Source organism: Meles meles, chromosome 6, assembly GCF_922984935.1.
Source record: "Meles meles chromosome 6, mMelMel3.1 paternal haplotype, whole genome shotgun sequence".
In the NCBI taxonomy this organism is placed as follows: domain Eukaryota; kingdom Metazoa; phylum Chordata; class Mammalia; order Carnivora; family Mustelidae; genus Meles; species Meles meles.
In genome coordinates, this window is record NC_060071.1 from 143295482 (window position 1) to 143317807 (window position 22326).

General features: G+C 46.4%; 1 protein-coding gene across 1 annotated transcript in view; it reads left to right on the forward strand.

The window, feature by feature from the left end:
• The window catches only part of AK7 (adenylate kinase 7), a 71757-nt gene that overhangs the window by 8079 nt on the left and 41352 nt on the right, over positions 1-22326 (forward strand). The window contains exons 3-4 of the mRNA XM_046009164.1: positions 3265-3373; positions 13442-13536. Coding sequence (XP_045865120.1) covers positions 3265-3373; positions 13442-13536 — 204 coding nt within the window. The remainder of the gene's footprint in view (positions 1-3264; positions 3374-13441; positions 13537-22326) is intronic.

A 22326-nucleotide genomic window follows, 5' to 3' on the forward strand; every position in this document is an offset into this window, starting at 1 on the left:
TTAACTAACTGGAATTTAAATAAAAACGTGGGGGGAAAATAGATACTGTAGACCCACTTTTATAAGAAAACACAGGATCTGAATGGTTTCGATAAGAATCTGGTCGGTGCTGGCAGCCTCGCTCCCCGGTCTTCAAGGAGGTCTCCTGACCAACACTGGCGCCCGCCATCCGAGTCTCGTTACTAAGTGTAAGTTGAGGTCCGTGGGTTGTCAGTATGAATACCCAGTTCCTGGGACAGGATTCTACCGAAAAGCAAGTGAAGGGGAAGCTTCAAGAATGGAGAAGAGAAAAACGTGTTCAGTTTAAAGTCAAGACTTACCAAAGCATTCGCGGGTCCATCTGAATTTCCATCCATCTTTATGTTTCTGTAGTGGTTTTACTGCTTCCCCCGTGACCCATGCTACTCAGTCCTCATCCTGGACATTTATGTACCTCCGAGAGGGGTGTCCCTCTCATCACCCTGCCTGCCGCTCTTCACTCCCTACCCTACAGCTTTGAAGACACCACACCGTGCAACAGCCTTTCCTCTTCCAACCCATCCAGTCCTATTCATCCATCAAGGTTTGACTCAGGATGTCCCCTCCTCCAGGAAGCTCTCAGTGATTTCTACTTCTACACTCCTTGTTTCAATACTGAGCTCTTTTCTTGTACTCCCATAGCATCTTTACTTGCCTACATCATCACACTTGTCACACTTTACGGTTATTGTCTCTCGTGGGTGGCCCAGACTACAACTATCACCCCCTTGAGAACAGACACGACACCCCACTTTTTCTCCTGCTCATTTGTGCCTCTTTGGCCCCAAGCACATCGACTGGCAGAAAGTAGCCCTCAGTAAACACTCATGAAATGAATGAATGAGTCCCCTCCTGCCCTCTGAGAGAACTTTCTCCGCCACTTACCCGTTTTCACACTCTCCAGGGGCTTTGCTCACCACTGGCTTCTTTCTTTCTGCCTATCCACGTGCTTCATGCTCCCATCTTTCCAAGAATCAAAAATGCCACATGTGGCCTCCCCGCTGGCTGCCGTCCTCTTTCTCTGGCCCTAGCCCCCAGGCCACAACTGCTACATTCGCCAGCCTCACTCCTGCACTCATGGCCTGTGAGTCCCACCTGCCAGAAGGCTCTGCCCCCACCACATACAGGAAATGCCTGGCGAGTGACCAGGGAGCTCTAAATTCCCAAAGTCCTGTCTTCCCTGGTTTCTCGGGAGTCGGTCTCCTTCCTCCTTCCTCAGCCTTCGTAGCCTGGCTTCTCTTGTGCATCTGAGGCTCCCTTTAAATGCGGTTTTCCCCAGAGCCCCCTCCTTTCTCCTATTGGATGTCCTTCCTCAATCTCATCCAGGCCTGTGGCTTCAGCTCCCCAACAGGAACCGATGTCTTTCACATCTGCCACCAGCCCTGTTGATCTCCAAATCCAGCTGCCCTGTGGTGCCCACCCCTGCCCCCAGAAAGTCCTGCTGGCACATCTGAATCAATATGCCCCAAATTAAATTTATCACACTCCTCTGCAAAACCCCTCTGCCGTATACTCTTCATTTTTATAAAGAACCCTGCTCTCTGCATGAGTCTGGGCTGTTCAGGTTTGTAAGCACTAGGGAAATGTGGCAATGCAAACTGGCTTAATAAATAAGGAAATTCTTCAGTTTATGTGGCTGGCAGTCTCTTAAAGAAGATGCAGTTTCAGGGGTGGCGTGATCCAGGGGCTGCTGTTGCTTTTCCTGCCCCTTCCTGGGCTCTGCCTCCCCTTGAGGGTGAGTTCATTCTCAGGTTGGCAGGAAGGAGGCAACAGTCTGGAGCCTTACAATCACAAACAGCAATGTTTGTAGCCTCCAGACTGTGGGACATGCATGTCTGTTGTTTTAAACCACTCAATTTGTGACCCTAAGTGATAGCAGCCCTCGGAAATGAGTACCAGGGGACTCCAAAAGCCTTAGGGAACTGGGCTGGGGAAACTGGTTGGCTGTGCTGCGGGTTTTTTTGTTTTTTTTGTTTTTTTTTTAAGATTCTATTCATTTATTTGACAGACAGAGATCACAAATAGGCAGAGAGACAGGCGGAGAGATTGGAAAGGAAGCAGGCTCCCTGCCGAGCAGAGAGCCCGATGCGGGGCTGGATCCCAGGACCCTGGGATCATGACCTGAGCCAAAGGCAGAGGTTTTAACCCACTGAGCCACCCAGGCGCCCCTGTGCTGCGGGTTTTAACGGGAGCATGAACCCTGCCAGGGTCCTCTCTCTCTGTGGAAAGGCATTCACTTTGCTTATTTTTTTTTTTTTAAGATTTTATTTATTTATTTGACAGAGAGAGATCACAAGTAGATAGAGAGGCAGGCAGAGAGAGAGAGAGAGAGGGAAGCAGGCTCCCTGCTGAGCAGAGAGCCCCATGCGGGACTCGATCCCAGGACCCTGAGATCATGACCTGAGCCGAAGGCAGCGGCTTAACCCACTGAGCCACCCAGGCGCCCCTGCTTAACCAAGTTATGTGGTAAGAGATCACGTCTGGTCTGAAATGTTCTGCTTTAATGCAAGTGGTCAAGGAACCGGGGGGAATATCTGATTCTCAGGATAACTGGACTCACAGCCAAAGGAAATCCTGATTTGGAAATGCAGGTTCCTCTGTTAGTTATCATAACACCTGCCCACTGTAGGGCATTCCTAGGAAACATAACCAACATCCACACAGGAAGGAATAACTATTTCAAACATGGTGATCACCAAAGTTATTTGGTCTAATGTGAGAATTTTATATTTTTACCCATTAAAAGTTTCTGTATTTTTAAAATATTCCCAACTGTCAGCTGTAATAAGACACCTTACATCTACAAAGAGGACCGATTAATTCCATCTTGAGGATTCTGAAACAATCTGCATTAATCACTCATCAACACTTGTGTGTGACGCATGATATATAATGGCTGGAATAATCTCGCACGGAGTTGGAGATAATTTCAAATGCCTCACACATTTTCTTTCAGTGTGTTGTAATTCTTCCCTTCTGAATCGGGGTGTAAACAGCATGCAGAAATAGTACCTAAGATCATTATGCAATTTTTTAATCATCTGTTCCCAGCCATTTTTCATAAACTTATTTGTTACTTGGAAACTACACACAGAAGAGAGCCAAAATTTCATTTTAAATAGACATCCTGCAAATGTTTCCTGTAGGACACTTCATCCGCAGTATATCTAATTTGGAAATTGTCATTCCGGCTACATATGAAGGTTAGCTCCTTGCAACAAATGACTGTCGATTCTCTTTTCTCAGACCATTTCTCGAGAAGACCTCCTCATGCGCCTCCTGGAGTGTGACGTCATTATTTATAACATCTCCGAGAACCCACAGCAAGCAGAGGAGGCCATCTGGGCAGTCTCTGGTCAGTGAACCAGTCTCTTCTCTCTCCGGGGAAACTACTCTCACGCACTGTCCTTACCCTTAGAGCTGTCTAATGACCATGAGGCAAATTACGACCACGGGAAAACCGATCTGAAGCTTCCCTAAAACATGAAATGAAGTTAGGCTAATGAAGATGCCTTTGGGTAGTGTTAAAGATAAGCTGTTGATGCGAGCAAAAACCAATTCCTGAGAGCTTGCCATGCGGGAAGCAGTTAGGAGCGCTCCACGGACAGGAGCCAGGGCAAAGACGGACCGAGCAAAGGCAGAGCAAAGCAAGGAAATGATTCGATTGGCTATAGCTTAAGCATGGCCTGACCTGGAAGAGCTTAGTTAGATGTCATGATGGGTCGTCCTCGGGTTTTGATTTTCTCACCTTGTGGCAGTTGTAGACCTAGGCTTTGGTTTGCTCATGGGGACTGCTGTGACCTTAGAGCCACCTGAGACTTAGTGACCCCATTACCGAATGAATTCAACAATGCGTGCTTCTGAAGAATAGAATATTGTTACTCATGAAAAGAAAGGAAACCATAACTTTGAAAATTTGACCTGTATTCCTGCTGCAGTCCCTGCTTAAGGAGGTGGGGTGAATGCATTGGGAACATACAAACACAAATGAGACAAAGATTATACTCGTGAGATCCCCATAGTCCCATGGGAGAGCCAAGGCGCACGAGAAGAACTTCACTGTGGGACAGAGAACGGCATGTTTGCAAGAAAGGTATCACGAGAGGGATGTGCCTTTAAGAGGAGAGGACTTATTTCTGTGAGGATTTGATTCAATTTAATAAACGTCCCCTGATAGCAAGGGTCAGTGAGGCCTCAGGGAGAGTGCTTGCATTTTTCCAATGCTTTCATAACTGTAATGAACTCTAAGGACCGCAGGTCGTAGAGAACAAGGTGATGTCTAGCAATTTGGTGCTGTTATGATTCATCTCTCGATTAAGTTGGGAGCAAAGGAGAAAACATATCAGCTTATTCAAATCACCATCCTAGACTAGCAGGACAGCGAAAAAGACACAGCACACCTTATATTTCCACATTTTATACACATCAGTATTTTCGTTTCAGGCAGATTAGGTCAGAGGTCAGCAAACTTTTTCTGTAAAGGGCCAACGAGTAAGTATTTTTGGCTGACTATGCTGCTATGGTGAGAACGCAGCCGTAGGCAATATGTAAGTGATGGGCTGGGTTCCAGTAAGTTTATTTGGAAAATGAGGCACTCTTTGCCACCCCTTGAGTGAGACCAACAGCAAAGTGATATATTGGGTTAAGTTCAAAAAAAGGGAGTGGGAACCCAGGTGACTCAGTTGATTAAGCCTCTGCCTTAAGCTCAGGTAACGATCCTGGGGTCCTGGGATTGAGTCCCACATCGGACTCCCTGCTCAGCAAGGAGTCTGCCATCTCCCTCTGCCTCCTGCTCCCCCCGCTTATGCTCTCTCTCTCTGTTGAATAAATAAATAAAATCTTTTAAAAAAAGTAAGGGAATGCAGCTTCAGGAATGCCTGTACCACACTCAGGGAAATCATGGAAAAGGACTATCGGTGGATGTGTGGGACTCCTCGGGAGCTTAGAATGTTTGATTTCTTTTTTCTGACTTTGTGCTTCCATTTCATTCCGTGAGAAACAAATCAAAAGCATGAACATTGTATCATCTTTTGAAGCAGAGCTTTTTTGAAAAGCCGGTTTTCTGCATTTTGCCCCTTTGCAAATATTTACTGATGATGTATAATGGCACCTTCTAAAATAATTGCACTTATATTTGATTGCAATCAGAGCTAACTAACATGTGTTGAGTTCTTATTTCGTGTCAGGTTTTGAAACTTGATTTTGCTATATAATGCACACTTGCAATGTTTAAAAATTTTTTTTTTCTGAAATAACCCCCTGACATGTTTTGAAAATCTAAAAGCACAGTAGGGCTGGGGCATCTGGATGGCGCAGTCGGTTAGGCATCTGAGTCTTAGTTTCAGCTCAGGTCGTGATCTCGGGGCTGTGAGATCGAGCCCCACGTTGGGCTCACACACAGGCAGAGTCACCTTCAGATTCTCTCTCCCTCTCTCTCTGGCCCTCCCGCGTGTGTGCTCAACTCTCTAAAGTAAATAACTAAGTCTTAAAATAAAGTAAAGTAAAATAAATAAATAAATAAATAAAAAGGACAGTAAGGGGGCGCCTGGGTGGCTCAGTGGGTTAAAGCCTCTGCCTTTGGCTCGGGTCATGATTCCAGGGCCCTGGGATCGATCCCTGCATCGGGCTCTCTGCTTGGCGGGGCCTGCCTCCCCTTCTCTCTCTGCCTGCCTCTCTGCCTACTTGTGATCTCTGTCTGTCAAATAAATAAATAAAATCTTAAAAAAAAAAAAGCACAGTAAGGCTCAATAAAAAGCTACGATTCCTTGCATTTCCTTTCCACTCCATCCTTACGCCCCCGAAGGAACCTCGTTTACCCCACTTGTACTTTTTTTTTTAAATTAACATATAATGTATTATTTGCTTCAGGGGTACAGGTCTGTGAATCATCAGGCTTACACAATTCACAGAACTCATCATAGCACATACCCTCCCCAATATCCATCACCCAGCCACCCTCTCCCTCCCCTCCCACCCCCAGCAATGCTCAGTTTGTTTCTGAGAATAAGAGTCTCTTATGCTTTGTCTCCCTCCTGATCCCATCTTGTTTCATTTTTTTCCCTCCCTACCCCCACGACCTCTCACCCTGCCTCTCAAATGCCTCATATCAGAGAGAGCATATGATAATTGTCTTTGTCTGATTGACTTATTTTGCTTAGCATAATACCCTCTAGTTCCATCCATGTCTTTGCAAATGGCAAGATTTCTTTTCTTTTGATGGCTGCATAGTATTCTATTGTATATATATACCACATCTTCTTTATCCATTCATCTGTGGATGGACATCTAGGTTCTTTCCATAGTTTGGCTGTTGTGGACATTGCTGCTATAAACATTCAGGTGCACGTGCCCCTTCAGATCACTATGTTTGGGTAAGTACCCAGTAGTGCGATCACTGGGTCATAGGATAACCCTATTTTCTTCTTTTTTCTTTTTTTTTTCAAAGATTTTATTTATTATTTGTCAGAGAGAAGGAGAGAGAGAGCGAGCACACAAGCAGGCAGAGAGGCAGGCAAAGGCGGAGAGAGAAGCAGGCTCCCTGCTGAGCAAGGAGCCCGATGTGGGACTCAATGCCAGGACCCTGGGATCATAACCTGAGCTGAAGGCAGCAGCTTAACCCACTGAGCCACCCAGGCGTCCCAAGGTAGCTCTATTTTCAACTTTTTGAGGAACCTCCATACTGTTTTTCCAGAGTGGCTGCACCAGCTCTCAGGACTGCCTTTGCTGTGCCCCAAAGTGCCGCCTTTTGACAGCGCACGGGAGAAGAATGAGGCACAAATGAGTCAGTTGTAAGAGAATGGGAGCTGGGGACGACAGTAGAAAAGACTGTCGCCCCGAACAACTCCTCAGTCTCGTATTTATTAGAAAGTGAGGAACAATCGACAAAGCCAGAGGAGATTACGCATTGACCATGAGTCTTGTACATGCATGAGAAGAAAGGCAAAACATTTCTGGTCATGTAGTACGTGACCTTACAGTGAGCAAGTCCAAACGAAAGGATTGTCTGACTAACTGCTGGTGCTCTCCAGGGAAGGGGAGACAATGGAAAAATGAAGCAGGCGGCGTTCCGCCCTGAACGGGCTGGGCATCCCCAGCTGCTCGGCTTCAAGGACGTGTATCATCCTCTCCCCCAGAGGCCTGTTGCCAGTATATCTTTTTCTTAAGGCTATATCTAAGCATGCTTGCAAACTAGTATAATTTCTCCTAAGTTATATTTTAAGCAGTACATTGTTATGAGGGATGGTTACACCAAAGATTTTGGACAGTTCTGCTTTAATTCTCATTTGTTTGACCCATTCATTCTTTAGTAGGATGCTGTTTAGTCTCCATGTATTTGGGTTCTTTCCAACTTTCCTCTTGTGGTTGAGTTCTAGCTTCAGAGCATTGTGGTCTGAAAATATGCAGGGAATGATCTCAATCTTTTGGTACCGCTTGAGACCTGATTTGTGACCCAGGATGTGATCTATTCTGGAAAATATTCCATGTGCACAGAGAAGACTGTGTGTTATGTTGTTTGGGGATGGAATGTTCTGAATACATCTGTGATGTCCATCTGGTCCAGTGTGTCATTTAAAGCCTTTATTTCCTTGCTGATCTTTTGCTTGGATGATCTGTCCATTTCAGTGAGGGGGGTGTTAAATTCCTCTACTATTATTATATTATTATTGATGTGTTTCTTTGATTTTGTTATTAATTGGTTTATATAGTTGGCTGCTCCCATGTTAGGGGCATAGATATTTAAAATTGTTAGGTCTTTTTGTTGGACAAACCCTTTGAGTATGATATAGTGTTCCTCCTCATCTCTTTATTATGGTCTTGGGCTTCAAAACTAATTTATGTGGTTGAAAGATTGCCACCCCAACTCTCTTTTGATGTTCATTAGCATGGTAAATTGTTTTCCACTCCCTCACTTTAAATATGGAGGTATCTTTGAGTCTAAAATGAGTTCCTTGGGGCGCCTGGGTGGCTCAGTGGGTTGGAGCCTCTGCCTTCGGCTTGGGTCATGGTCTTGGGGTCCTGGGATCGAGCCCCACATTGGGCTCTCCACTCAGTGGGGAGCCTGCTTCCCTTTCTCTCTCTCTCTGCCTGCCTCTCTGCCTACTTGTGATCTCTGTCAAATAAGTAAATAAATAAAATCTTTAAAAAAATAAAATAAAGTGAATTCCTTGTAGACAGCATATTGATGGGTTTTGGTTTTCTGTCCATTCTGATACTCTGTGTCTTTTGATTGGGGTATTTAGCTCATTTACACTCAGGGTAACTATTGAAAGATATGAATTTAGTGCCATTGTATTGCCTGTAAGGTGACTGTTACTGTATATTGTCTCTCTTCTTTTCTGGTCTGTTACTTTTAGTCTCTCTCTTTGCTTAGAGGACCCCTTTCAGTATTTCCTGTAGGGCTGGTTTGGTGTTTTCAATTTATTTTAGTTTTTGTTTGTCCTGGAAGCTTTTTATCTCTCCTTCTATTTTCAGTGACAGCCTAGCTGGATGTAGTATTCTTGGCTGCGTATTTTTGTCATTTAGTACTCTGAATATATCATGCCAAGTCCTTTCTGGCCTGCCAGGTCTCTGTGGATAAGTCTGCTGCCAATCTAATATTTCTACCGTTGTATGTTACAGACTTCTTGTCCTGAGCTGCTTTCAGGATTTTCTCTTTGTCACTGAGACTTGTATGTTTTACTATTGGATGACAGGGTGTTGACCTATTTTTATTGATTTTGAGGGGAATTCTCTGTGCCTTCTGGATTGTGATGCTTGTTCCCTCACAAAATTAGGGATTTTCTCTATATAATTTGCTCCAATATACCTTCTGCTCCTCTATCTCTTTCTTCTTCTTCTGGGATCCCAATTATTATAATATTATTTCATCTAATGGTATCACTTATCTCTTGAATTCTCCGCTCATGGTCCAGTAGCTGTTTGTCTCTCTTTTGCTCAGCTTCTTTATTCTCCATCATTTGGTGTTCCATATCACTAATTCTCTCTTCTGCCTCATTTATCCTAGCAGTAAGAGCCTCCATTCTTGATTGCACCTCATTAATAGCCTTTTTGATTAATCTTGGTTACATTTTGTTCTTTTATTTCTCCAGAAAGGGATTTTATTTCTGCAGAAAGGGATTCTTTGGTATCTTCCATGCTTTTTTTGAGCCCAGCTGGCACTTTGATACTCATCATTCTGAACTCTAGTTCTGACATCTTACTAATGCCTGTATTGATTAGGTCCCCAGCCATCATACTGCCCCTTGTTCTTTTTTTTTGTGGTGAGTTTTTTTTACCTTGTCATTTTATCCAAATAAGAATAGATGAATGAGGGGTGCCTGGGTGTCTCAGTGGGTTAAAACCTCTGCCTTCAGCTCAGGTCATGATCCCAGGGTCCTGGGATCGAGTCCCACATCGGGCTCTCTGCTCAGCCGGGAGCCTGATCCCCCACCCCCCCTGCCTGCCTCTCTGCCTATTTGTGATCTCTGTTTGTCAAATAAATAAATAAAATCTTTACCAAAAAAAAAAAAAATAGATGAATGAGAGAGCAAAATACCAAAAGGGTAGCAATGACATGAGAAAGATATACACTAACCAAATCAGAAAATCAGAAGAGACTAGAAACCGGCGGGAGAAGAAAGGAGGAGAAAAAGGGAAAAGAATAAATAAATATATATACATATATATTAGACTGGTTAATAGAAAAGAGCCGCACACTTAATTTTGGATGTATTTTAGTCTGTTAGAAGGAACTACCTCTGAAATTTTTAAAGAAAGGAAAGCAAATATATACAAAAATAAGTGTAAACATGATGAAGGGATGGGAGATGACTGTAAAGATGAAAATTGAAAAAGATTCTAAAAAAGGAATTGATAAGATAAGAAGTTGGTTGAAAAAAGAAAAAAAAAGTGGAAAGAATGTGATTAGGCTGGAGACTAGAATAAAGCCAAGTGCTAGATTTAGGGTATATTTTGATCTCTTAGAAGAAACTGTATCCCAAAATTTTAAAGAAAGAAAAACCTATTTGTATACAAAATAATAAGGTTAAATACAATGAAGGGATAGATAATGACCATAACAATGAAAATTTAAAAAAAGATTTTTTAAAAAGGTATTGATAAGATAAAATAGTTTAAAAATGTTAAAAAATGTTAAAATAGGAAAGAGGAAACATTTTTTAAAATAGAATAAGAAAAAAATTTTTTAATTTAACTCTGAAAGACTAAGGGATCATGGGTAAAAAGCCATGAATTCTCCGTGTTGCTTTCTCCCAGCTGTGGAGTTCCGCCGTTCTCATTGATTGGTGAACTTGGTCTTGGCCGGACGTTCTTGCTGATCTTCTGGGGGAGGCGGCCTGTTGCCCGTGATTCTCAGATGTCTTCGCCCCAGGCGGTACTGCACCGCCCTTGCCAGGGGCGGGGCTAAGTAATCTGCACGGGTTCGCTCTCGGGAGCTTTTGTTCCCTGATCGCTTTCCGTAGGGCTTTGGAGGACGGGAATGAAAATGGCGGCCGCCCAGTCTCCGGCCTGGAGGAGCTGAGAGCTCGGCCCCACACCCTTCAGAGAAAAGCAGTCAGTCCCTCCTGTCTCCCTGGTCTCCCGCTGCGCTCCGTGCTCACCCGGCCTGTGACCGAGGCTTTCTGTCTCTGGCGCACAGCCCCATTTGGAGTCTCCAAACCCAGCAGACGCCTGCTGTGCGCTCCCGCACCACTCCCCTTGGGGGAGGAAGGTGAGTTTCCCTGGATCTGCCACGTATGGGGTCCCTGATTGAAGAGTAGTGTCCCGACTGTGCCGTGGACCATGGTTTAAGGTAACCCCGAGCTGAGAGCCCCTCCTCGGCTGTCTCTGTAGCCAGCTTCCCTGCTCCGATACCTGGGGGCTCTGCCGCACTCAGACACCCCCATCCTTCTGTGACCCCCCGGGTCCTGAGACCACACTGTCCCCGCCAGGGCTCCACCCGGCTTAACCTCTGGAGCAACGTCCCTCAGTGGAGCAGGCTTCTGGAAGTTCTGATTTTGTGCTCCGCTGCTCCACTGCTTGCCGGGAGCCGCCCCTCCCCCTGCGGTCTATCTTCCCGTCCCCTCCGACTGGTTTCCCTCCCACTCGTTTCTCTGCACCTCCTGCCTTCCAGAAGGTGGTCGCTTTTCTGTTCCTAGAATTGCCGCTCTTCTTCTCATCCATCTCCTGTTGGGTCTGTAGCTGTTGGAATGGTTTGATGACTGTCTAGCCGAACTCCTGGGACCCAATGATATGTAGCTCTCCTGTTCCTCCACCATCTTCCCCCTCCCCCCACTTGTACTTTTTAATGTCTAAAAATCCTTGCACAGAGGGATGTCCTTTGATTATGAATTTTAGACATTAGCCACTGCCCTCCTGCCGTGACCGAGGGAACACAATGGTTTCCCAGACTTTGACACGGTGTCTCCTTTCATGAGCTTTAAAATGGAGTGGGTTTTACTGCCTCCTCCTTCGTTCTAATGAAGAGCTTTAAATAATGAAGATTTTACCTCTCTATTTGGGGAAAAGGTTGTAACTGTCTTACCTCATTTTGGAGAAGCAGAGTGTTGGTCTCTGTGAGAAAGTACAGTTAGAGGCCTTCAGCTGCCATCAGGGTCACCTGGGGGGTGGGGCGTGGGCTTGGTGGGGCGTTGAGAATTTTGTCCTTTTACCTGATGTGCACAATCTTAGATTGGGAGTATGGTTTTTGTTTGGGGCTTTTTCTTGCATATTTGTTTGTTTGTAGTGGGTTTTTTCTTTAAAGATATTTATTTGAGATAGAGCAGGAGTGAGAGAGAGCATGAGAAGGGGTGAGGGGGGCAGAGGGAGAGGGAGAAGCAGGCTCTCCACTGAACAGAGAGCCCGATATGGAGCTCAGGGTTCGATCCCAGGACCCTGAGATCAGGATCTGAGCCAAGGCAGGTGCTTAACTGACTGAGCCCCCAGGCATCCCTTGCTGTGGGTTTGTTTTTGTTTTGTGTTTTTTTGCAAAGGGTAATTCTTACTTCTTAATGAAGTTTTATTAAGTAATTTTTAAATGTTTTACTAGAAGAGGATTCTCCTACCTTGCTCTTCACAGATGCTCTCCAAGGAAGGCAAGATGACCCAGAAGAAGGGAACAAAGTGTTAGGAATGGGAGAAACCATTTGCATATGAGGATAAAATGTGCTTGTTCACAAGTGAACAAGGAGATTATTTTAGACCCATTAAAATGATCACAAATGAAAGGATAATCCACTTTGAGGAGCTCTAAGTGGGCCGAGCAGTCACTAACTAGGTCACAAACCAGTCTGAGGCATTGTGGAGCCAAAAGGGTAAAAGGGCAGAATGAAATTGAAGAGGCCATTTTTGTTAATAGAATGAAAATGACGCTAAAATGAACGCTTCCATCGGAGATTAACGCTTGGACCGAGCCTTCTCAGGCTGAATTCAGTAACGCCTTCTTACCTCAGGGTCGGCCTCCACACGTGCATTAGATTCAGGGGATCATCAGCCTTTTATTGTTTTGCTTCTTTAGGGAATTAGCTCCTGAGACTAAAAATGCACCATGACAACCGTGTCACTTAGCTCCTCTGACAATTTAATTAGACCTCCCTTTAGATTTTTTTTTCTGGAAAATTACACATCATGAAAAATATTATAATGGAATCACATGCCGAAAGTATTTAAGGAGACTGAATGCTTCAGTGTATGGAGAGCCCCCCCACCCCCCACCCCCCCGCCGGTCCCTGGGAGGCAACAAACCCTTTAGAAATCCAATGTTCCATCCTTCCATCCACTACTGTTTTAGATTCCGATCCCTACGGAATGTTCATCATCAGCCCTTCCCGCCATACCCAAGGCCCTCCGGCCACGGCCCACACCGCCTGCTGCATGGGCTGTCCCCCCCAACCCCCAGGACTGCTTTAGGTGAAATCATAATGGGGTCTTACCTTTGGATTTGGGGCCTTTGCAGCCCCAGCCCCAACCTTGCTAGGGCCCCCTGCTTCATTCTCCATGCACCTGGCTGGCTGTCGGGCATAGTGGGAGAGCTCAGCGTTTGCAACCAAGTTGCCTGGATTGGACTGTGTCCCCCATCTCTCCTCCATAACTCTGGGCAAACTGCACCCCAGTTCCTGGTCTGTAAAACAGAGATAATAGTAGTACGTATCTCTTAGTGGTAAGGATGCAAGAAAAGCCAGGACCTGTTCTAGTCCATCCCAGCGAGGATCAGGATGCTCACTGGCCCACTGCTATGACCCAGGAGGCAGGACGGACGGTTAAACCCGGGAGCTGGGCTCAGTATAGTTTGGGTGGCTGATGGGAGAATGCTAGGAACCATAAGGGCGGGGGGACTGGCCAGGGAAGCATAGAGGAGACACCCGTCTTAATTTCAAGTCCCACACATGCTGGGGAAAGTGGGGTCTTTGGGGACCCGAGTAACTGCTCCCACTTTTTGGCCCTACAGCCCTGAATGAAGAAGTCAGCCACTTTGAGAAGCGCAAGGTATTTATTTTAGTTTCCACCGTGATGACCTGGGCACGATCCAAACCCCTGGACCCTGTAAGTAGCGCGCTAGCTTTTCCTTCTTTGTTTTTAAATAAAGATTTATTTAATTGAGAGAGAGAGTGAGTGAGAGGGGAGAGGGGCTGAAGGAGGAGAGAGAGAATCCCAGGCAGACTCCCTGCTGAACGAGGAGCCCAGCGTGGGGCTCGATCCTGGGACCCGAGATCATGACCTGAGCTGAATTCAGGAGTTGGAGGCTAGACCAGCAGAGCCACGCAGGTGCCCCTGCACTAGCCTTTCCTTCATGCAGCCTTTCACCCTTGATACCTTGTGATCTGTGTGCGGAGAGGACGTTCTGCAGTGCACCGTGTGGTCTTTCCCTCCTGAATTCTATCCCATAATGAGCGTTGAACGGAAATCATTGACTCCAAGCACACTCAGTTCTAAGGGCCCTCCCTGAGTTATGTGCCACTTGGGAAGGAAAAGATAAATGATACCAATTAAGCTGAAACCATGCTTACTTATCACTTAGACTTCTTCTCTGAAAAAGCTCTCTTTTAGCTGTTTTGAGACCTCTATTCCTGTCTTCCTTCTCGTGCAGAGAGGAAAAGGAACATGGACGCCCCATACAGTTGTTATGGGAGCCCCCAAAGCCCTTCATCTGCAGAGGCCAGGTGGGTGACTCACCCGTACCTCGTGTCTTTGTCCACTCAGTAAGTCAGTATGCATGCCGCCTCAGGTCATTTCCTTCCTTTTCCATGTGGGCTTACACTCGGTCTCCCAGAGCTGTTGGCTTTCTCTACGGATTATCAGATGTACCTTGGCCGTTCTGCCCCGGTGTCTTTATGCCTGTGAACCACCTTTTCACTTCGCGCTGAATCATAGTGCGATCTCATGAAAGACATTTAAAAGGCAGTTCAGCGAACAGGTGCAGTGCCTCCTCCCATTGGAAGGGAGGACAGAACACTTGTGCTCAAGGTCAACCAGGCGCCAGCAAGGACAGCCTCAACGCTTTCTGGATGAGCACCGCTGTAAGAAGACACTGACCGCAAGACCCATCCCAACTGCAGAGATCAGAATGTGGGAGGGAAATGCAGTATCCTAGCATCAATGGAATATGTTACTTATAATGAGGAGATACGGAGGGACTTATCACACATTGCGTCAAAGGCCATTTGTTTCTTTCATTGTCTCTCCCTTGGTGAACCGGGAGATCGTTGAGATTGGAGAGCTGTTTTCTGTCCTTTTCTTGTAAAGTTTACTCACCCATTCCCATCTGGTTGCCCTCACGTCAAAGACCTAGCCAGTCATTTGACTCCTGTTCTGATTCCTTCCTGCAGTTCCTTCCTCCAGTGAAGTGTCCACTACAAAACAATCATTGGTCTCTTGACTGGCTGCTGGTCTGCCTGACTGTGCTTGCTCCTTCACTTACAAACTAACTCGTACTGAATTGAGCAAAATGGGAATGTACTGGCTTATAAGTGATCAGTCCAAAGGTGGACTGTAGGCACAGCTGGACCTAGAAGCTCAAACAATGTCCTCAGAGCTCACTATTCTCTTTCTCTCATCTGTTGCTTCTTTCCTCCTGGGTAGGCATCATTCTCAGGTGGGCTCCCCATCCTGCTGGCCCCCAACAGCTCCCAGGCTTACATCCCCCAAACTTCTGTTCCCTTTTCCACTTTGCTCATGTCCTACCCCAGGACTGGAATGTGCTGTGTGTCCAAGTCTTGGGGTCTAAACTTGAGCCAGGCACTGCAGCCAGGGGAACACAGAGCTCAGGCTGGCCAGGCCTGGGCTTCCATACTCACTTGTACAGGTGGGGAGGATCAGCCCCCAAACTATGTGCTCTGATGGTGGAGAAGACATGGGTCCCCCAAGAAAATTGAGGAAGATGGCTGCTGTGTTAGCACCTGTGTCCTACGGCAAGTCCGTATCCTCTCACCGTGGTTGTAACTTGTATTTCCTCAACAGCTCATGATGGCTTGAAGTGAGGGTTATGAAGGTATAAACTACATAGAGTTCAGGTGACCGTCCTTTCTGGATAGTTCTGTGAGCCTTGAAAAATGCATATGGTTGTGTAACCACCACAGCAGTCAAAACAGAACGAGTTTTGGGGGGTTTCTACTACCCCCCAAAATTCTCTACCCCATACCACACAAAAGCTCGTTTCCAGATGGATCACATAATTAAAAGTAAAAACCAGCGCTTTTTCATTTTTTTAAGAACAATTAATAGAACTTACAGCGGAAGAGTTCTTAGACAGGATGCCCCAAAATGAGTAAATTCAACTGCAGTGGAATGAAGGAGGTATTTATGGATGAAACGATGCTGTGTGTGAGATTTACCTTCGAAATCACCCAGGGGAGGAGGAAGTAGATGCCGGGCAGAGAGGAAACCAGGTTCCGCTGTGCAGGAACCCGAATCAAATCACGTGGAAACGTCACACAAACCCAACGTGAAGGATGTTCTATTAAATAACTAGCTCATAAGCTTTTAAAATGGCAGTAAAAGACAGAAAACCAGAGCTCTGCTCCAAATAAAGATGAATGAGACGTGGCAGTTCCGGGCCAGACGTGATCTTGGACTGGATCTCTGCTGGGGAAGAGATGCTAAAAAGGACATCACTGGGACAGTTGACAATGTTGGAGTGTGGACTGTCCGTGGGATAAAATTATGTATGTCAGTATTAAATTTCCTGAATTTTATCACCGTACTGTGGTTTCCTAGGAGGATGTGCTTAGGAGATACTCACTGAAAAGTTCAGAGAGTATGTGTACAGTGTATGCAGCCTGCTCTCAAACGCTTCAGAAGAAAGAAATGATACATGTATGCTGTGTGGAAATACAATTAGAAACAACGTCTTCACCCAACCCAGAGAATCCCTCCACAAGGGAGCAGAGAAAGAAAACAAATTTATTACCTAAAAAGCATGAAAATGGAATGTCATGCACGTCACAGGCAATCCGCTAAGAGATGGCAAAGACAGAGGGGAATCTCCCCTAGTCGTTAGGCAAGCAGGTTCCACCCATTGCCTGCATGTTTCCCGATAACAGTAACTAGTTCTTGAGTAAGGGGACTTGACAGCACCATCTGTCACAGGTGGTTCGTCCCAGATTCACCTAGTAATTTGGGTGGCCATCTGGGTTAGCTAATTGGCTTTATCCAGAGGAAAAACAGATCTTTCATACCTTACAGCAGGAGGGAGTTCTGCAGCTGAGAGCAAGGGGTGCGGCAAAGTCAGGCTCCTATCTTCCGTAGAAACTGGAAGACAGAGGTGCTCTCTCCCTCGAGGTTTCTATTTCAAAGAGGTATCTCCCAGGTCCAGAAAGACCTTTCCTTGTTAGGAAGCTGCTAAGAGGCTTATTCGGCTTCTAAAAAAAAGTCACACACTTGCGGAACCTGGGTAGCTCAGTTGGTTAAGTGTCTGCCTTTGGCTCAGGTCATGATCCCAGGGTCTTGGGATGGAGCCCTGCATTGGGCTCCCTGCTCAATGGCGGGTCAGCTTCTCTCTCTTTCTCCCTCTGCTGCTCCCCCTGCTCGTGCATGTGTGCTCTCTCTCTGACAAATAAATAAATAAAATCTTAAAAACAAAAACAAAAACAAAAAGAAACTCACACACTTGGGGTGCCTGGGTGGCTCCGTTGGTTAAGTGTCCAACTCTTGATTTCAGCTCAGTAAAGAGTTTGCTTGAGATTTTCTCTCTCTCCCTTTGCTCCTTCCTCCCTCCAACCACCTTGTGGGTTCATGTGCTTGCTCGCTCTCCCTCTCAAATACATAAATTAATTAAATCTTAAAAAAAAAAACCCACATAGGGATGCCTGGGTGGCTCAGTTGGTTAAGCGGCTGCCTTCGGCTCAGGTCATGATCCCAGTGTCCTGGGATCGAGTCCCACATCGGGCTCCATGCTCGGCAGGAAACCTGCTTCTCTCTCTGTCTCTGCCTGCCACTCTGTCTGCCTGTGCTCACTCTCCCTCTCTCTCTCTCTGACAAATAAATAAAATCTTTAAAAAAAAAACCCCACATACATTTCAAAGAGACATAGAAGGGACTTACAGACTTTTTATCAAAGTATAATGCTGTAAGAAAAAAGGATGGGAGAGAAGCCTCTTGCCTCATTGTCAACAAAGAGAATGAAACTTCTTTTTTTTTTTTTTTAAAGGATTTTATTTATTTATTTTACAGACAAAGATCACAAGTAGGCAGAGAGGCAGGCAGAGAGAGAGGAGGAAGCAGGCTCCCTGCTGAGCAGAGAGCCCGATGCGGGGCTCAATCCCAGGACCCTGGGATCATGACCTGAGCCAAAGGCAGAGGCTTTAACCCACTGAGCCACCCAGGCGCCCCTGAAGCTTCTTATTTTTAACTTTTATTTGCCCTTAAAATATTCATACAAATAGAAAGAGACACTGAGAAAACAATGTGATAATTTTTTTTTTAAATTAGTGGATCTGAGGGGGAAAAAAATGTATAGGAGTTCTCCATATTGTTTTTGTAAACTTTCTTTAAATGTGAGATTATGTCAGTGTAGAATTCACAAATAAGTAAAATGTAGTAGAATCACCCTGGGAGCAGAAGAAAGCCAGGCGGGATTTCAGTTTCCCTGTTTTTTTTTTTTTTTTTTTTTTTAAGATGTATTTATTTTAGAGAGAGCTGGGGGTGGGGCAAGCAGCGGAAGAGGGAGAGAGAACGTCACGCAGACCCTGCACTGAGTGCAGAGCCCGATGAAGAGCTTGGCCCCAACTGACTGCATCACCCAGGTGTCCTCGGTTTCTCCTGTTTGAGGCACAGCTGTGTTACCCTAGTCTAGGGCGTTCGTGCAAGTCACAGGTGACGTGTGAGTATGAGTTGAGCTCAGCTAGATCTGTAAGGGCAGGACATCGGAGGACCTGGTAAGTGTGAGGCCCTGCAAACGGGGCTGTCTTTGTCGCCCAGCCCCACACAGCCATTGAATAAGACCATTTGAGTGCAACCCCTTAGTGACTTTCTTTAAGGCCTATGACTGCCTCCTTGCCCAGTGATGTTCATCATCCCAGTTGTGGTTACGGTTGGAGTTGGAAGTTGGAATATCTGTCCTCAGATCTGGTTCCCCCTTTTCTAGGGACAAAGAAGCAAACTGACCCCAAAGTGAAGGGCAGTTTGTCCCCCAAAAATCTAACTGAAGGGTGTCGGGCAGAGGAAGACTTCGGCATCAGTGGAAGTCAGGGCTTTCAGGTCACAAGTAACAGAGTCTAGCCGGAGTTAGCTGGCACAGAAAGAGGACGTTGGTGTAAAGATATAAGCAAGGTCTGCAAAAATCCATGGACAGAGAGGTCATTGGGCATCAGAGATTGGGAAGCTGGGCACGCCCTGTGCACCTCTCCCCCTGCTCTTCCCTGCTTCTGTCTTCTTGTCATCATCCCAGGAAATCTTAGCAGCCAGTGAAACCTGGTCCTAGGAAGGTAGTGGTCATTAACGAGATACGTTAAGCTGGAGAACATCATTGTGACCTCTTGACTTGGAGAAAGACAGATCTTCAGCTCTGTCATCAAGAAAAATGGCTCACCAGCAGCCCTCCTGGGCCTCCCCGAGACACAATGTTCAGCTCTAACACCACTTTTCAGTACAACTAGTTCCAGGACATTATGGAAGGGACTAGATTCCATGTTCTGGATCAGTAAAAATCTGGGTGAGCCTGGAATTTATCTTTGATGTCAGAAAGCTGAGACATTTTCAGAGATGCCCTGGGCGGTGCTGAGAGTCCAAAGAGGGCTCCCCACTTGTCCAGTGGTGAAGGGTGAGCATCACAAAAATAATTTTGCATGCTGGGCATTTCCCATCTGTCCTTGCAGATCCGGTCCCCACTTTTCTTGACCCTGCTCTGGCGTCACGGGCTAGGTCAGCAGGCAAGCTTGCCCTCTCCTGCCCACTGGGTTTGGCCAGTGGGGAGTGGGGTGAGAGGATGAGGGAAAGGAGAAGAGAGAGGTCAGGGTGTTTATCTGCAAACTGGCAGGCTGAGCTCCTCAACCAACATCACTGTGTCTGTCGGGCAGCCTGTCCCCTCTTCTCTAGGTCCTAATTATCGCTGGCTTCCTCTCGACTTTGGGACCTACGAGTGGTACAGAGCACCCCGTTACTGACTCCAAGGTTTTGGATTCCCCTTCACGCTGTCCACATCTTTGTTAATAATCCTGTTTTATGTATTTTTTTAAGGTCTTATTTATTTATTTGTCAGCGCAAGAGGGAGCACCAGCAGGGGGAGTGGCAGGACGAGGGGGGAAGCAGACCCCATGCTGAGCAAGGAGCCCGATGAGGGCTCCATCCTAGGACCCTGGGATCAGGACCTGAGCGGAAGGCAGGCACCTAACTGACTGAGCCACCTAGGCGTCCCAATAATCCTGTTTTTAAACAGAACATTTTTTTTTTAAGATGTTTATTCGACAGAGAGAGATCACAAGTAGGCAGAGAGGCAGGCAGAGAGAGAGGAAAGAAGGCTGCCTGCTGAGCAGATAGCCCGATAGGGGGCTCGATCCCAGGATGCTGGGATCATGACCTGAGCTGAAGACAGAGGCTTAACCCACTGAGCCACCCAGGCGCCCCCCAAATAATCCTGTTTTTAAACTCTCCTCAAATTACCACTTTGCGTGTACTTCTTATCCTGCTAAGACGCCACCTGACACATTGTGCTTAACTGAAGTCCACTGAGTTGGTGGAAAGCCACGACTTCATTATTCAACACAGAAGAGAAAGGTGAGTGTGGATTGGTGTAGATGCTGCTGGTCCCCGGACAGGCACCCCACTCCCCTCTCTTCCTTGCTAGTGGAGTCCTGATTTGTTCAGTGGCCAAGCTGCCCATGAGAGCCACGGAAGGGGGACGCTATCCCCACCTCCAGGGAAATCCTTATGAATCCAAATGAGCCGTGATGGTCCCATTCCTCTTGCCAACAATGGGCTAAGGGCAGACATGCAAGCTAATTCCAGAATGCCAGAGAGTAACAGCCAAACTCCAAACATGTAGACTCTCTTAGCCCTGGTGAAAGTTCACTCCTTACTCACAAGCAACATGTGACAGGTTTTTCGGATGAATGAGTAAGTGTCCTCCTGACTCTGCTTCGAGACCCAGGCTCCTCCCACTGGATGGCTTGACCATCTTCCAGAGTGGCCTCCAGAGCCATTATGCAAATCTACATCAAGCCTGGGGACCCCGGGTAGAAGGCACAGAAGATCATACACGGGAAGCTTTCCAATCCAGGCGTGGAAGACATGTGCATCCTTTCTCTAAATGCCTTTGACTAAAACCCCATTGCACGGCCAAACCCAACTGCAAGAGACCCGGGATATGTCATCTAGCTCTGTGCCCGGGAAGTCAGATGGTCCAGGATTTGGCACAGAGAGGAGTCCACCGGGAGACCTCTGTGAAGGGCTCCTCACTGCTTCGAAGTTGCAACCTTCTTCTCTCTGGGGATATTCTCTGCTCTGGACACGACACTTGGAACTAACGGCTGCTGCCGGACTTGCCAGGAGCCTGAAGAGGAAGGGCACACTCTGAGGGAGCTAGTGCCAAGAGAGCATCCGAAGGGCAGAGAAGCCCATCGCATGGCACCTGGGGCCACCCTGGCTTTTTGTGTCTTGTTTTGTTTTATTCTAAAGTAGGCTCCTCTCACCCAACACGGAGCCCAACACGGGCCACGAACTCCTGACTGTGAGATCGAGACCGCAGCCGAGATCTAAGAGCCGAGCACTTAAGCACCTGAGCCATGTAGGTTCCCCTGGAGCCACCCTATTTCTGAAAGTTATTTTGGGGACATAATGAATCTCATCAGGGTTGAGGCCATTTTGAATTTGGTTTTCTGTTCCTCGAAGCGAAAAGTATCCAAACAGATAGAAAACTGTATACAGGACATTTACTCATTTTGGTTATTTTTATTTTTTTAAATTTAATTTTTATTTTCATTTTTTTATTATGTTCAGGTAGCCAGCATATAGTACACCATTAGTTTCTGATGTGTTCAATGACTCATTAGTTGCGTGTAACGCCCGGTGCTGATCACAACACGTGTGCTCCTTAATACCCATCACTGGCTTACCCCATCCCCCCAGCCCCTGGCATTTTTTAATACATTAACTCATTTGTATTTGTTTTAAAAAGTGGGAGAATCTTAATATTTATGGGGCCTTTTTTTTTTTTAGTATCTTTTTTTTAAGATTTTTAAATTTTTTAAAAATTTATTTACTTGAGAGATAGGGTGAGGCAGAAGGAGAAGGAGAGTGGGACTTGATCCCAGGACCCTGGGATCGTGACCTGAGCTGAAGGCAGATGCTTAAGTGGCTGAGCCACCCAGGCGCCCCTAGTATCTGCTTGAAAATTAACAGCCATGTGTTTGTTTTTTAACGTGTGAGTCAAGAGCAGAGACCATTACTCTAGCCAACAGCCCAGAGGAAAAAGGACTGATGTGCTGATAGTTACTGAGTAACCTGGTAGGAAGAGTCCGGCGGGTGAGCCGCCCGAGCAAACACAGTGACCAGTGAGAAAGCGGGTCCAGCACCGCGGTACAAGACGACAGATTTCAGCCAAACAGAAAGGGGGAGATCACTCTGCAGAGTCAGTTCTCCCGCTCCTGAAAGGAGGAAGCGTCTAAAGAAGCTGACTGACTGTGGTGAGATGGTAACAAGACCGGCGTAGTGTCCGGAAATGCCACCAGTCACCACCGTGGGACAACCAAAGGATAATGGATACAAAGTCGACTCACCGTTTATTGGGAAAGCACGGATGCAAGTAGTCGCAAGGAACCAAAACCTCTGCGGAAGACACGGGGTCCGACCACACTTTGTCACCTGTTTGTAACAAGTGACATTCAAGGACTAGAGGGAACA